Genomic DNA, 14,068 nt, shown 5'->3' on the forward strand with positions numbered 1-14,068 from the left:
AGTGATACTATTGATAGTTTATCTAAAGTTGCTGAGCTGACACAGCTGGCCTGGAGACATATGATTGACAATCAATAACTTCATACTATAAAAGCCCAGTCCCAAATTTTAAGGGCAGGGTCTTCTAACATACCCCTTCTTGGAGAGTATGTGTGGAGATTTCTCCCTGGGGATGCTGCTCAAGGTTGCTCCCATGTCTAAGCAAAAGAGATTAGTCCACATTCGTATGGGTGAGTAACATCATCTCTACTTAATTGTTTTTTTCCTAGCTTTAATACAATTGCTTTAAAACAGTTGCTTCAATATTGCATCATAGTGCACTGTTACAGCTGTTCTACCTCCCTATACTGTGTAGTAAATAATTCTGATTAAGATCTTTTTGTCCAATCATTATCCTAATAAATCATATATATTTATATATCTGGTTTGCCATCCTTAAATCCTCCAGGACAAAGTTGTATAAAGGTTCATTTACACCTATATAATCCTTTACACATAAACCACTGACAGTCTGGGGCTAAGACTGGATCCAGGCTCCTCTCTGAGAAGGATTTTAGAAAGCAAGGAGGCCCTGTCTGCACCTCATGACTCAATGGGAGGGCTTCTTCAATAAACTTTGTCTGAAGGTCCCACTCTACCTGTGACAGGCAAATTTTTCTTGTGCGAGATTGTCAGATTGGTCTCGGACTCCACAGATCTGCATGAGTTAAACACCCCTCTGTGATGGTTCCATTTCACTAGCACCCCTTCCCAACTCTTCCATTGATGCTGACAGTGTATTGCTCTTAAAGTGTTTGATTATCACGCTACCTGACAGCTGTCTTCAAGGCAAAACAGCAGGTCTTGAACCTGCCGTGCATCATCTGTGACTAGCTCAGCTGTAACCTGACATCTGGAAGTGCTTGATGCCATCCCAAGACAGGTAACAGTTCAGGGCATGACATCTCCAAGGGCACATCCAAGTACAACCAAGTAGAAGAAAGGATCCAGAGCTTAGAGCAAAGGAGAGCACACTGCTAGATATACAGGTCTGCTTTTGTCAGTGAAAAGCTTTTGTAAGTGAACAATATTAATACTTAACCTCCCTCTGTGGACGTGTACACACTGTGCACCTACCAGTAAGAGCGAAAATAATTTGGTATACACCACTTACATTCTTTGTGTTCTAGTGAAAAGAGGACAAACTCTTTTCAAACTGAAGATTACCACTCTGTTACCGAGGGAAGCATTATCCTTCTCTGCAATATGCATAAACACCAACATAATAAAATAAATATGTATTTTGCAAAATGAAATGAGAAGAAAAGCACAGCAATATGGAAGAGTTACAGAGTAGAATTTGCAGTCCTATGGAACCAGAGTATTTTCCTTCTACTCCTCTTCATCGGGAATACCTGTTCCACATCAGCCTATTTCATGAGCATTTTGAGGAATGCTCTTCTCTTGCACATTCTAGAAAGCATCTATTCATAAAAGAAACTTCCAAGAGCACATACAGAAAGTGAACATTAAAAGAGAAAGAAGAATACAGAAGATGTAGTGTGTCCTTCACAAAAGAAACCTCACACTAAAGTTTTAAGCAAGTTGCCTGGCCCACAGATCAGGCCTCCCCTGTTTAAATCCTACTGACCAAATTTGTCAGAATGCACTACTTCCTTAGGACAGCATCATCATTCATGCACCTTTTTAATGGGATCTTTCTTGGTGGAAGAAGGCAAGAGGTATGATAGCTATTAAATTAGCATTAGAGTAGTCACAGTCCTGAAGGATTGGGTTGGCTTTTATCAGTTCCTGAATACAAAAGTCTTTGAAATAACTTTAAAGTAGTCACACTGCGTACAGCAATCAAAACGTGACACAAAGTTATTAAATGAGATGATCTGTTTTCTCAAAGAAGTCTAAAGACAACTAGAAGACATTCATCTCAGTGGCTGCACCAAAGAAGACTAATGCAGAAATGGATTTATATTTCCGTTCTTAAACAAAATAAACATAGAAACCAAAAAGTATATACGAAGAGCCAAAGATATATTACAGATGACAAGGGCTTCCCCATCCTCTTCTCACAGTGTAACAGTTCTTTCCATGTAACAGCTAAGTCAAAAGCATAAGTCACTGGAATGGAACTTGATAGACAAATACATGACAGGATGAGGCAAGACTTGATCAGTCTCTTAGGAACGAGTGATTTGCTGTGAGGGTAGTACAACCCACAGCTCAACAGTGATGTCTTGTAAACAATAAAATGAAGGGCTTCATTCTATGCCTTGTGGTTGTCTACATACACTGCTTTCCTACCCTGCCAACAGGACATTTCAGTGATTTGGACAGCAGTGCACCTGAAGAGGTGGAGATTCCTCTCTTGCTGCTGATTATATGTCTTTAAAGTCACTGCTGCTTCCCAGTTCTAAAACCCTTTATGCAAAAAGCCTGAAGAGGGAACAAACCAGAGACACTACATGAGAAGAACACTAGCTAAAGAACTCTGGAAGATTTCATCTCCTCCATCCCTATCTAACGGAAAATGGGCTACATAAACAGAGCAAGCCAATGGCCAGCAGGTAGCTTACAATGCACTTGCGGCCGACAGTGTCTGTGTCCCACCCTTTATTACCTTCAATGCCAAAGGCCTGAGATGACCCTTGCTGCCATATGAAATTCAAGAAGAAAACCCACACTGGCACTTCTTCCTGATATGCCTATCTCCTGCCTGCTGGTGGGGATGGCCAAGTTCTCAAAAGGCGTGGGACATTCCCTCTTCTGCCTGAAATAAGGGAAACTGGTGTACACATGTAAACATGTAATTCACTAAGGAAAGGGCAATGATGCAATACAAACTATTTCATTACACCAAGCAGGTCACAAGCTATCATGGGAGTTTAGGTTTGTATACCAATTAGCCAGCATAATGGCAGTCTGTTCTCTCACAAACCCAATTTTGTTTTAGAGATCAAGCTTCTGTGCATTCATTTGGAAAACAAGATCCTTCTTCCAAATGCTGCTAGTTTCCAGCTCCAGCCTCTTCACAGAGTTCTTCCAGGTGCCCAGTCCATTCCTCCAGCAGCAGTCAACCAAACACCATTAGGTTGGTTCTGGGTAGCACACAGGCAATGAATCTGCAGTTACAGTGTTCAGATAACATAGTAGCTTTCACTATAGGAAGAATCCTCCTCAGAGTCCTCACTCTCACAACTGCTCCTTGACAAGATGGAGTAGGTGGAAGAAGGGACACCGTTGTCATTGTCTGTGGCTGGTTTCGCCATCACATTCTGTTTCTCTGCATTTAAAACACACAGATGCAAAAGTTAGCTGTGACCACTGTACCCACAAGTGTTAAATTACTACCTGTCCTTGAAACTATTCTATGTCTTCTCACTGTCAGTTTGCAATAGGTCTTTCAAGCTGCAGGACATAGGCCTTTTTCTTCTCAGTTTTCAGCATAAAAGAACAAAGGTATGGGGTTTGTTTTCTTGTTTTCTTAAGTGTTCTAAAGTGTTTTGTATGTCTTTTCTTATTAAGGTAACACAGATGAGGAGGAGACATTCTCCACCCCTTCACAGCACACAACTGGCAATGGAAGTGGCTAACTATTACAGTGCCTTGACAGGTAAGAGAGGGAAAGAAAAAATGTGTAAGGGACTCTCAAACAAGTAATGATTGTTCAGGACACTTACAGCCTCATCAAAAGTTTCATCTGTTTAAGACTGCAAGCTGTCCTTCTGGTGCCGGGGCTACTAAGACTCTTAGAAAGGTTTTTGGAAAGCCATAACAGCTTCTGAAGTGCCACTTGCAACATTATTCTTCTTTCAGCAGGTATATTTCTTAAGAATTAATTTTAAATAGACAGGTAGTTATCTTCATTTCAATCAAAATGTTTCCATCACTGAACAAAAAAAGGCAGAGAAATCATTTCAGCTTCCAGCTGAAGCGTGTCACGGTGAATCTAAATGATTTCCTACAGGTAGCTATTTCTGAAGGTAGGTTGTGAACTCATTTGCTTTTTGCTCAAACAAGGATGAAGAGCATGGTTTAGCACACAATGGGCTCCAATGAAGGCACCACTTCAGCTAGTGCCCCTTAGTTACCTGATGAGACACTTCAGGAGCGCTGTGGCACTCTGCAGATGCACACATTGCACAAGGGCTGCCTCAGAGGTAAAAGCAATTCTTGTAGCTGAGCAATGCAGCCTCTGAGCAATGCAGCATTTCCTGAGGGAATCAGACTGAGAGGGTTGCACAGGTAACTAGGCTTGAACTAGCACTGCTTAGTGATGTCATTCTGTGTCACCATGGTGCATCTGAAAGGTTTCAAAAGCACCTTTCTTTTGGTAAAAGGCTTGATACATTGCAAAATTAAGGATCATGCACTCATCTCTATGAACGGAAAACAAGACAATTACTTAAGGGAACACAGCAATAGAAATTTAAGGGGTAGCAGGAAAAGACATCTACATTTCAGCACCTAGATACCAGTGTCAAGTGCTCTAGAAATAAATTTAGAAGAAAGAAGCAGATTAGGAATAACCCATACTGGAGGTTTTATTAAAGCTATCTCCATCATGCACAGTATTTTAGCAACAACTAGACAAGACGTTATGCCCATAAGCCACAGTGGCTTTAATTGCACAAAAATAAACATGTCAGAGCAACTGTCAGTTCAGTCATACATTTACGTGATATACCAGTGTCTCTTTCAGAGATTTCCTACATAAATCTAGCACAGAGAAAAGAATTCAGAGCTTCTTGTCAGGTCTGTTGAGTTTCTGTAATTATATACTCCACAGTTTAATCAGAAGTGCCTGGTAAATTTTTCAAGGACCATTCTATGTATTTTTGCTTTTATTTAGTGATCTCTTTGAAAGAGCATAACCTTTAGCGTGGTTAAATTAAGCTGTCCCACCAGACTGTGGAATTCATATTGAAGTCTTTTCCCAAATTTGTATTAATTTTGTTTTACTGTGCAGTAAAGCTAGTTATTCAAGAGATCTTATTATTACTTTTTTAGTGTTTCTGCAGCATTCCCCGAGCATCTTCTTGGTATATAGGTGCCAAAGAAAGTTGTACAAAATAGATGGAATAAGAGATTGTACTCGTCATGCCACATCCACCCACCTCTCACCTTTCCGCTCTCTGATAAGGGTCAGGCGATGCTCTTTCATTTCCACATCCAGGTTTTCTACCATCCTGTCAATGCAGTTATCCAGCACCAGAGAGCGCGTCTTTGATTTGATCTCCTGCCTGCAGATAGGGCACTCCCCTTTACGTTTCGTCCACTCATTGATACAGTAGGAGCAGAAGCTGTGAGCACAGTTCAGAGTGACCGCCTGTGGAATTCAGCACAAGGATACTGGTCACAGCATGCTCGCACAGGCATTGTCAAGCAAAAACACAGGGAAGTGTTAGATGAATATTTTGTATAAGGAAAGGGACTGGAGAGCCTAAAGCCTTTAGGGCCTTCGCAGGAGTCACACACAAACTCTCCCATGCCAGAGGTCAGGCCATTTTACAAGTCAGTTAATGGAGTCATAGCAAGTCAGAAACAGACAAAAATGCATTAATTTTATTACAAGTTTCCCCAATTTGAAAAGGATAAATTATGGAAAAACTCACATAACTTCAGAATAGCATCTTAATATACTGAGAAACCAGAAATTAAAATTTCAGCTAGCTCTTAAGCTGTTACAACAAGGCTAACACATCAGGTTTCCCACAGTAAAACATAACATCATGAAACTGAACTTATAGCAAAATAGAACAAAAATAACAGTCTACATGACAAGCATAGCCTGTTACTTGTAGAATCAAATGAAAACAGGCCAATTTCTCAAAGAAAGAGTTTATCTGAACAATATAAACATCTCAGGACTTGATTGAATACCGTACTTCCCCTCCTTTACTAACCTCTCCAAATATCTAAACCTCACACAGTCCAACCCTAGTCATCTTAAAGCAAGGCCCACTACAAAATAATTCTTGCCCAAGTAGCTGTCAGCAACAACTCAGAGCACCAGTTTAAAAACCCACGCAAGTGCTCCAAACTTATGTGCATTCAAGGATTAAGCACTCATGTTTATGCAAGTAGAGACATTAAAGCTGAACCTGCTGTCAAGCAAAGAGTCAGGGCAGACAGAATAGATTTCTGGATCGACTCTTTCCCATAACTCACTGTGGGTCTGTTGGGACTGTTAAGTGAAGTAAAGAAAAAGGCTTAAATATTGCTTTAATAGAACTATGGAAAGCTTCTCAAGTCTCTTTTTTACTGCAAACCCATACAGGTTTAAACATACCTCGATAAAGTGCTCAGAACAGATTGTGCACTGCAACTCATTCTCCAACACATCATTCATCTGATTCAACACCTCTTCTTTTTGGGCTCTCACCTTTTCCTTCTCCTCCTAGTGGAAAAGTACATGGGGTTGTGTATCAACAAAGAACAAGGTTTTTCTCAATTGGCAGAAGTATGTGTGTAGGGGAAGAAAATCATACTGCAAATCTCCACATGTCAAGTGGAGTGGAGATCTATTATACACCCAGATCTGTAACCTCTCTCCTCTTTGTAGTCTCAGCAATATTGAGAATATTCCCATCCACTACAGAGAACTTGGAAGGAAGAACAGCAGCCATTACCAAAATTCCCTTCAGCCTAAAGGAACTACCACCTGAGCAATCTTTTCAGAATCTTTTTCAACCTGTTCCTGGAAAGAGTTTGGCTTTAATCAACTTATTTTTGATGCCTGATATAAAAAGCAAAACACTCAACAGACAAAACACCTCAAATGTTTAAAAAAGGAAGCACTGAAGTTTAAAACATTTACTTGCATTTAACAACCCAATAATCTTTTTATTTACTTGTTAAGAGTTAAATTAGGCTGATTAGGCTAGGTACCCGCTCCATCTTCTAAAAATAACAGAAAAATTCTTCTAATTGAAGCTATAGTTGAAACAGCAACAAATTTCCAAAGATGACATTAAAAAACCATAGCAAATTGTCAGTGGTGGATAATGTGATAATTTCCCAAACTAAGACACAGGAAAGGATCTCCTTAATTATTTTCCACTCATCACTTTGTGTCAAGGGCAGGAAGAACTGTGGCTTATCTCATTCATTATTCAAACTCCATGTTGCTTCAGTCCTACACTCCCTTATAGAATTGCTGACACACTGCAGTTTTATTTGAATGCGCTTTAACTGAAAATGAAGAGCCTCACTTTTCAAACACTTTTGGTTTGTCGGTGGGTTTTTTCCTGTTGTTTTTGGTTTGGGGTTTTTTGTTTGTTTTTTAAAGAAAAGGTGCAGTGGGCCCACTTCTCTTCCACAATGCACAGTTCAGGTGCTTTGGGCTTTCTTCATGATCGAGAAAGATCTAGTAACAACTGTTCAACACTAATTTATGAAAAGGGCAAGGTGCCTCCTCCCCCAGTGCTGGAAACCAGAGTCAGCTGTCACCTCAAAACACAGAAATTTTGCACTATAGGAATCCAGGCAGAGCCAAGGCAAATGTTAAACCACTTCCTCTACTGCAGCATATCATGTTTCACTTATGAATAAAACTAAGAATGCAGTTATTCCTTACCTTGGTTTCTTCAAGTTCTTTATTCTTGGCTTGAATTATCTCCTCAAAATCTTTTTTATTACGATTCAGTTCTTCCATCAAAGCACGATGCTGTAATAATACCATTCCAGAAGTTATAAGAATGCCATTATAAGCTATCCTATTAAAAATACATGGCCATAGTCATAAGGTTCAGCATACTCATTTCTCCTAATCTCCTCCTAGAGCAGCAACACATACGAGTTGAGGTGTTAAGGCAGTTTATCCATAGCTTAAAATTGGAATGTACTGCCAGTTATTTAGGACCTTCCCAGTGCCATCACACTTTGCATTCCATCCTCCATGTTAGTCTTTCATTTCAGTTAGGCTTTACAGTCACGTAAGGCAAAGTCCTTGTCTTCTACCAAGAGGCCACAGCACTTGGAAAGATTTAAATATCTGAGTTACACAGTTACACCAAACCTAGACCCATAATCACTTGCCTCTTGCAGGACCTGGGCCAGCTGCTCCTTCAGATTCTCTTCCCCTTGTTGCCACTTTTCTCCCTGGGGGGGGAGTAAGAAGTGGGACAAAAAAAAAAAAAAGACTTGAAGAACCTAAGAGACAGAAAATTACTGCTCTGCATACTCTCTTTAGAGGATATGCTTAAAGAAACAACACTGATTTTCAACAAATGGTGAGATGTTCTGCTCTAGTGTTACATGTGTACAACAGAAATTAGAGCTATCATTTACTGTGAAGAGTTAAAATGGATATATCATTTACAGTTCCTTATTTGGAATACCTCTGCATTATTCTAGCTCAAAAGGCACCAGCGTATTCATAGAAGCAAAGAGATCATGAACGGTTTAAAAGCTGCAACTCTATCTTTGCGCACATTCAAAGAGGTCAGAGATACCTAAAGCTCCACGTAAACTTCCTACTATTTCTAAGGACACAACTCCAAAGTTTCTGTATTTCTGATACTGGTATCTTTACATTAAGGAAGACTTTAAGGAAGTAACTGATAAATCATTAAACTCACTCCAAGACAAAGCCTTACTTTCTTTAAACCAGATTTTGAGCAGTCTCAAGTTTGAACAGATTTTGGTCTGTTAGCAAAAAAGCAACTCATCACATACACTTACTGCTTAAAGGTACTTACAGATTGCAAGAAAGGGTTTTTTGGAAGTAGGAAAAGAATCTCCCTCCCTCCAAGGATTAAGGCATGCAGTATTTCATTGATTGTAAAGACAGTGCATTTGCCATGCAAACTGGGCATTATTTCAGCCATATACTGAGAGAAATTCACACTTAAAGTTATTACTTTTCAACTTGTCCTCTTCATAACCATGAGAGATCAGGCAAAGACTTTCATTTTTTATTTAAAAACATGCTTCTTTACCAACTGAAATGCTTTATTTTGCACCTTTTTTAAATTCCCCATGCAGCCAAATCTCTTCTGTCTCTGCACTTTCTTTTGGTACGTGCACTGTGTTACATACTAAGTTAAAGTACTTCCACGATAATTTTAGCAGAGGTAATTCACACAAACACTATTTATGTTACTGTATAGTTCAAGAGCTATTTTGGATCAATGCCTTATACGAGGCATTCCATAAATGTGAAGACACAGGCCAAAATTATTACCACCACTATACCTCTAGCTTCTGCTGCTCTTTACAGAATGTCCTCTCCAGCTCTTCCACCTGCTGCTGCTGATGCTCTTGTTCCATGCAGAGTTGGTTCTGCAACTCCTGCAGCTCCTGTTCCATTACCAGGATCTCCTTCTGATCACATTTCCTGTGCTTCTGCTTCACATTTAGAACTGCAGTCTGCTTCTCCTGCACTTTGACCTTTAATTTCATTGTATCTACTAGAGATTTCCTCAGCATTTTCAAGCCAGTCCACGACTCTGCAAGACTGGAGCCTTTCTGGTCATTCTGGGGGACAGTCACAGCTTTCTTGGAGTGAACAGGGCTACCAGGCACTGGACCACTATCGCCCTCACTGGGTCCAGGAGAGGGCAGCTTGACATCCATCTTCTCTGTTAGCCGTTTGGCCTCTTCCACCTGTCCCCATGATTTATCCAAAGGTTCATTGTCACAGGACATTCTGTCTCTTTTGCATCTGGAGTTTGAAGGGCCTTCTGATGCAGATGTCTCCAATTCCTCCAAACTAAATTTACGTTTAGTTCTTGAACTCTTAGCTTTCCCCAGGTCACTTCTTTGGGCTAAAAAGGGTCTAATTTTCTCCCATTCGTCTTGAATTACTTCATACTCATATTCAGCAGTCTCTCTGTTTTCCAAAGGCACTCCCAACTGGATACGGTCTCCTTCAGCAATAGGATAGACTTTTGATGGATCCAGGCGCTGTTTGTTAAGCCAGACTCCATTTAGACTCTGCCAATAAACACAGAATCACCAAAATTTAATATGTAGTTACAGAGTCCTCTGCAAGTTATTTCTGGCAACTGTAAATAAACACAGCCAACCTCTTCAGTGCTTCAATCAGAACAAGCCACCTCTTTAAATAAACCTTGTAATATCCAATTTATTGGCTCAGTGTTCCATTTATTACAGTTACTGCATTGTATTATTTACTGCATATTATTCTTGCATTATAGATTTTGTGTACAAGCACCAAGAACATTTTGACACACATGCTTATGCAGAAGGAAGACAATGAACTCTGAGGGGAAAAACCTACACAAAAACTTCAGAAGTAAGAACTAACTAATAAAAAGACTCCACAATAGATCATTGTCAGGAACATGGAATACTGCAGTAATTATTCTTGACAATGAATGCTACCTGAAATTCCAGGGAAAAAAACAGGAAAGAAAAAGAAGCATTGGTTATACTCCTTGAAGGAAACAAAGTTTTCCATAAATACAAGGAGAATATAAGGAAGAAGGAAAATGTTCTTCTAGAGATAATGTTCAAAGCACAAAAAAGGTTTTAATATTAGCTTAAGAAATAGTTTTCAAAAACAGCAAAACTGGTCTGTGATCATGATGAATTGCAGAAACACTAGGAACTGACATATCTCAACGAGATCCAGTGGAACAAGCTGACCGACTGGTCAACAGTGATGATACAGAGGAAGTGTTAATAGTTAATCTATGGTAGATGTTTTCTATCATGCAGTACCATTAAGTTTTCAAGTTTATACATGTACTACAAGAGGCTTTTGTTTAAGAGCAGTGTAATTTTAATAGTAGCCACTCCATTCCTTTCTGACCAATCTGCTGCTGACCCAAACATCCTTCAAATCTGCATGACGTGTTGAACATTTTTGTTCTACCAGTGCTGTTTTAAAGCAAATAATCCATTTTACAGTTTTCACACTGAATGAGAAAGTGGAGAGATCATGACATAAAAAACCAGATCACTGAAGTCAAAGTGAGACCCAGGTGAGGACTTTGACATCCATGTTTTATTCTAATCAGCTGAGAAGAACTTTCAGGAGAAACTTGTTTGAACACAACATGAAACATGGTTTTTCTAACACTAGATTCTTGTTGAAGTTTATTATAATTAAAGAACATTATCCTTTTGAAAAGATAAGATTTTATGTCAAAATTCATAGGGTATTTTTTAAGAAAGCGACACAAAACAGGTTCACAGACTGCAAAGTGCCCTTGGCAGGGCCACAATGGTCTGAAAAATGCTAAACCAAGAGGTGGGTCTACATACAGAAAGTAATACAGTTTGCATCCCAACTGCAGCAGACTGAAATTTCCTGCTGGAAGTGCACAACAGGCAAGACACATTCCCATGGACTTCTATCACACTTATATCATACTATATCATAGCCCATACATTGCTAGATCCCAAACAATGGATTCCATTCAATGAATCTCACAGTACAGGGTCTTCAACTGGTCTCTGTACCTTGTTATCCTTGACAGTCCACTGCCCTTCTGCATTCTGCTGGAAGACACAGTGTTTACGAGAGATCATCAAGGGACAGGTTTTTGACACCAGCTGGTACGTGATATCTAATCCTCGGCCTATGGTTACCTAAAAATAAAGTAGTTTAGTAACTGCAATCAGCAATGACATGGTAAATTCAGTTTATGTCATTTCAATTTAAGTACAGCAAAAATCTAGATCAACATCTTATGGTTATTTCCAAAAATTCTGGCACAGTATGATTTTCTTTCATTTAAGAGTAGATAGAAAACGGAAACTTACAAAGTTTTAAGTATTATCTTTCTCTCCCACTGAGGAAAATTTGATTTCTCTGAGGCACATTACAGCCTTGGTTTCATGGAAATCTTCCTCAGCAGCAAAGCTGCTCAAAGCCACTCACAAACCATCTGTGTCCCACCTCAGTCATTACCTAACCAAACACCATTTCTTCAAACCAGCAGTACTGCGTGTGGGTCTCAAGATTACTTCTTACCCTCTTCTTTTGCTGGTTGCATCTGTTCAACCGTTTGTGATCAGGAAAGATACAGGGAAAAATAGCCCAGGAAAGTGCCATCAAAAAAGTGCACACTCCAAATTGCTTTAAATACATGATACTTTTGTAAATCCCACCATCGATCTCATGGCTCAGAATCTAAGCTACATGCAGGCCATAACCAGTAGTGAAAGTAATCTAAATAACTGGATTAGACTCTAATAGTATCTTCTGGAAGAAGGCACATAATTTAATTGTACCATTGCACAGTATCTTATTAAATCTCATCTAATTTCAGATTGCCATTTAAAGCACACCCCTGCTCTCCCTCTCTCTGCTGCCTCCTCTGCACACTTCTCTCAATTCATCTGTGCACTGCACTACCTGAGCAGGTCTCACCTTGAGTTTAGAGCAAGAACTCAGACTCCCATGTCATAACCAAAGGCAAAGAAGCAAAATAAGATGACAAAAGCAAACTTAACCACGTTGGTGCCTACCACTTAAATGTTTCATATAGATTAGTGTTCCGTCAACATGGATTGCATATGTAAGAGGTACAGAGACTCAAATGGATAAAGACTCCTCTCTTCATAGGGATTCAAACATAAAATCAGCTTTGCACTTGTTCCTGCAGTGGCATCCTCAGGGCCCAGTCACACACATCTGCAGGGCCTCACACACCAATACGAGTGAGAGAAAGCAGGGCCAGTCACAGAACTCCCTCTTGATCAAGTTCATTTAGCAAACAGGGGTCCAAGATGTTACCACTCGCCTGCTGGAGTTCAGTGCTGCTCACAGCAGTACTGGCAAGTCAGAGCACACCCCCACACCTCAGCAGTGTCCTTCGGCACCAAAGTGGTCACAGTACCAAGCCTGACAGGGTTCAAGAAGTGTTTGGACAATACTCTCAGGCATGTGGTGTGATTCTTAGGGCTGTCCTGTGCAGAGTCAGGAGTTGGACTCAGTGAACCTCGTGAGTCCCTACCAACTCAGGATATTCTACGATTATGATTTAAATCCCCAGCAAAAGCTGTTTGCACTCTCTGGCCTGGCCACACCTACAGCACCAGAATGCCATCAGCCTCCCTGCTGCCTCTGACAACCACTGTGCAGACAATCAGAGCAGTAACATCCCAAACTGGATTCTCTACACAATTATCAGCACCCTAGCTGCAAGTTCTCCAGATGTGTTACCTCCAGTCCTTCACCGAGCATGTCTGCACACCTCAGGGTTTCAAGTCCATGATGGGAAAGTAACAAAAGTATACATTTGCTTAAGGATGGGTGCCTTTTGCAGTGTGTGAGCACAAAGGCATTGGCCACAGCATCACCACACCACCTAACTACCTATCTGGTTTTGACCACCAGAAGAGCAATCCTTTTACACTGCCCCAACCTCACCACATGTCTTTGCCTGCTGGGTTTCAGGGAAGAATACCGGGGCCCGTTTTTCAATTAAAAAACGCGATCGCTGAAAAAACGGCTATTTCTGTACCGCACCAAAACATAACCAAACAATTTAAATGTGACCTCGTTTACACCTGAATGCCTTACGCCTTATGTACTGTTAACCTCGCCAAAGCATCGCCTTGTTACTTAGGCTACAGACTCCCTTCCTTCTCACTTACGTTACCGTCACACGAACAACTCTATCTAAATGCGACACAGTTTAAAGATATAAACAAGCGAAGGCTTGGCCAAGGCGACCCCAGCACCCTCGGGCGTTACCGGGGCGTTACCGGAGGGGAGGCCGGGCGGCCCCTCCGAACGGCCACGAACGGCGGCTGCTCCTTAAGCGGGACGAGGCGGTGCTTCTTCCTCCTGGGAAGCGCTGTAAGAAACAAGGAGACCCCCGAAACTGCGTCCCGAGAGCCGTGCCCACCCGCCCGCTCCGAGGAGCCGGAGCCCGGCGCGGCTCACCTGCGTGCCGGCCTCCAGCAGCAGCCAGTCGCAGCTGGCCCCGACGCGGCGGAGGCACCAGGCCAGGCGCGGCACCCCGCGCACCGCCATGGCGCCCGCCCGCCCACCGCGACCGGCCGGAGCGATCGCTGCAGCTGCGGAGGCGGCGGGGACGGGACGGGACGGGGCGGCCGCCCCTGACTGAGCCCGGGCCGCGACGGGAGCCCG

At 41.4% G+C, this 14,068-nt stretch overlaps 1 protein-coding gene across 2 annotated transcripts; it reads right to left on the reverse strand.

The window, feature by feature from the left end:
- Positions 1–1,262: 1,262 nt before the first annotated feature.
- On the reverse strand, positions 1,263–14,065 carry RNF8 (ring finger protein 8). Of its 2 annotated transcripts, none has more exons than XM_039568901.1 (8): positions 13,862–14,058; positions 11,428–11,556; positions 9,193–9,933; positions 8,035–8,097; positions 7,574–7,663; positions 6,287–6,394; positions 5,119–5,323; positions 1,263–3,277 (listed from the first exon to the last, which is right to left on the reverse strand). In XM_039568901.1, the coding sequence occupies exons 1-8, from the start codon at positions 13,949–13,951 to the stop codon at positions 3,132–3,134; spliced, it is 1,572 nt and encodes a 523-aa protein (XP_039424835.1). In that variant the 5' UTR covers positions 13,952–14,058; the 3' UTR covers positions 1,263–3,131. The 2 variants fall into 2 exon arrangements, with proteins under 2 accessions (XP_039424835.1, XP_039424836.1); XM_039568902.1 differs by having other exon boundaries at positions 3,146–3,277; positions 5,112–5,323; positions 13,862–14,065.
- Positions 14,066–14,068: the final 3 nt, after the last annotated feature.

This window comes from Corvus cornix, chromosome 3 (genome assembly GCF_000738735.6).
Source record: "Corvus cornix cornix isolate S_Up_H32 chromosome 3, ASM73873v5, whole genome shotgun sequence".
Lineage (NCBI taxonomy): Eukaryota > Metazoa > Chordata > Aves > Passeriformes > Corvidae > Corvus > Corvus cornix.

Coding starts and splice junctions, on each gene's coding strand:
- RNF8 (XM_039568901.1), bottom strand. CDS start 13,951: ATGGCGGTGCGCGGGGTGCCGCGCCTGGCCTGGTGCCTCCGCCGCGTC. Junction 11,557..13,861: donor TGCTGGAGGCCGGCACGCAG/GTGAGCCGCGCC, acceptor CTTTATTTTTAG/GTAACCATAGGCCGAGGATT. Junction 7,664..8,034: donor TGGCCCAGGTCCTGCAAGAG/GCAAGTGATTAT, acceptor GTATTATTACAG/CATCGTGCTTTGATGGAAGA.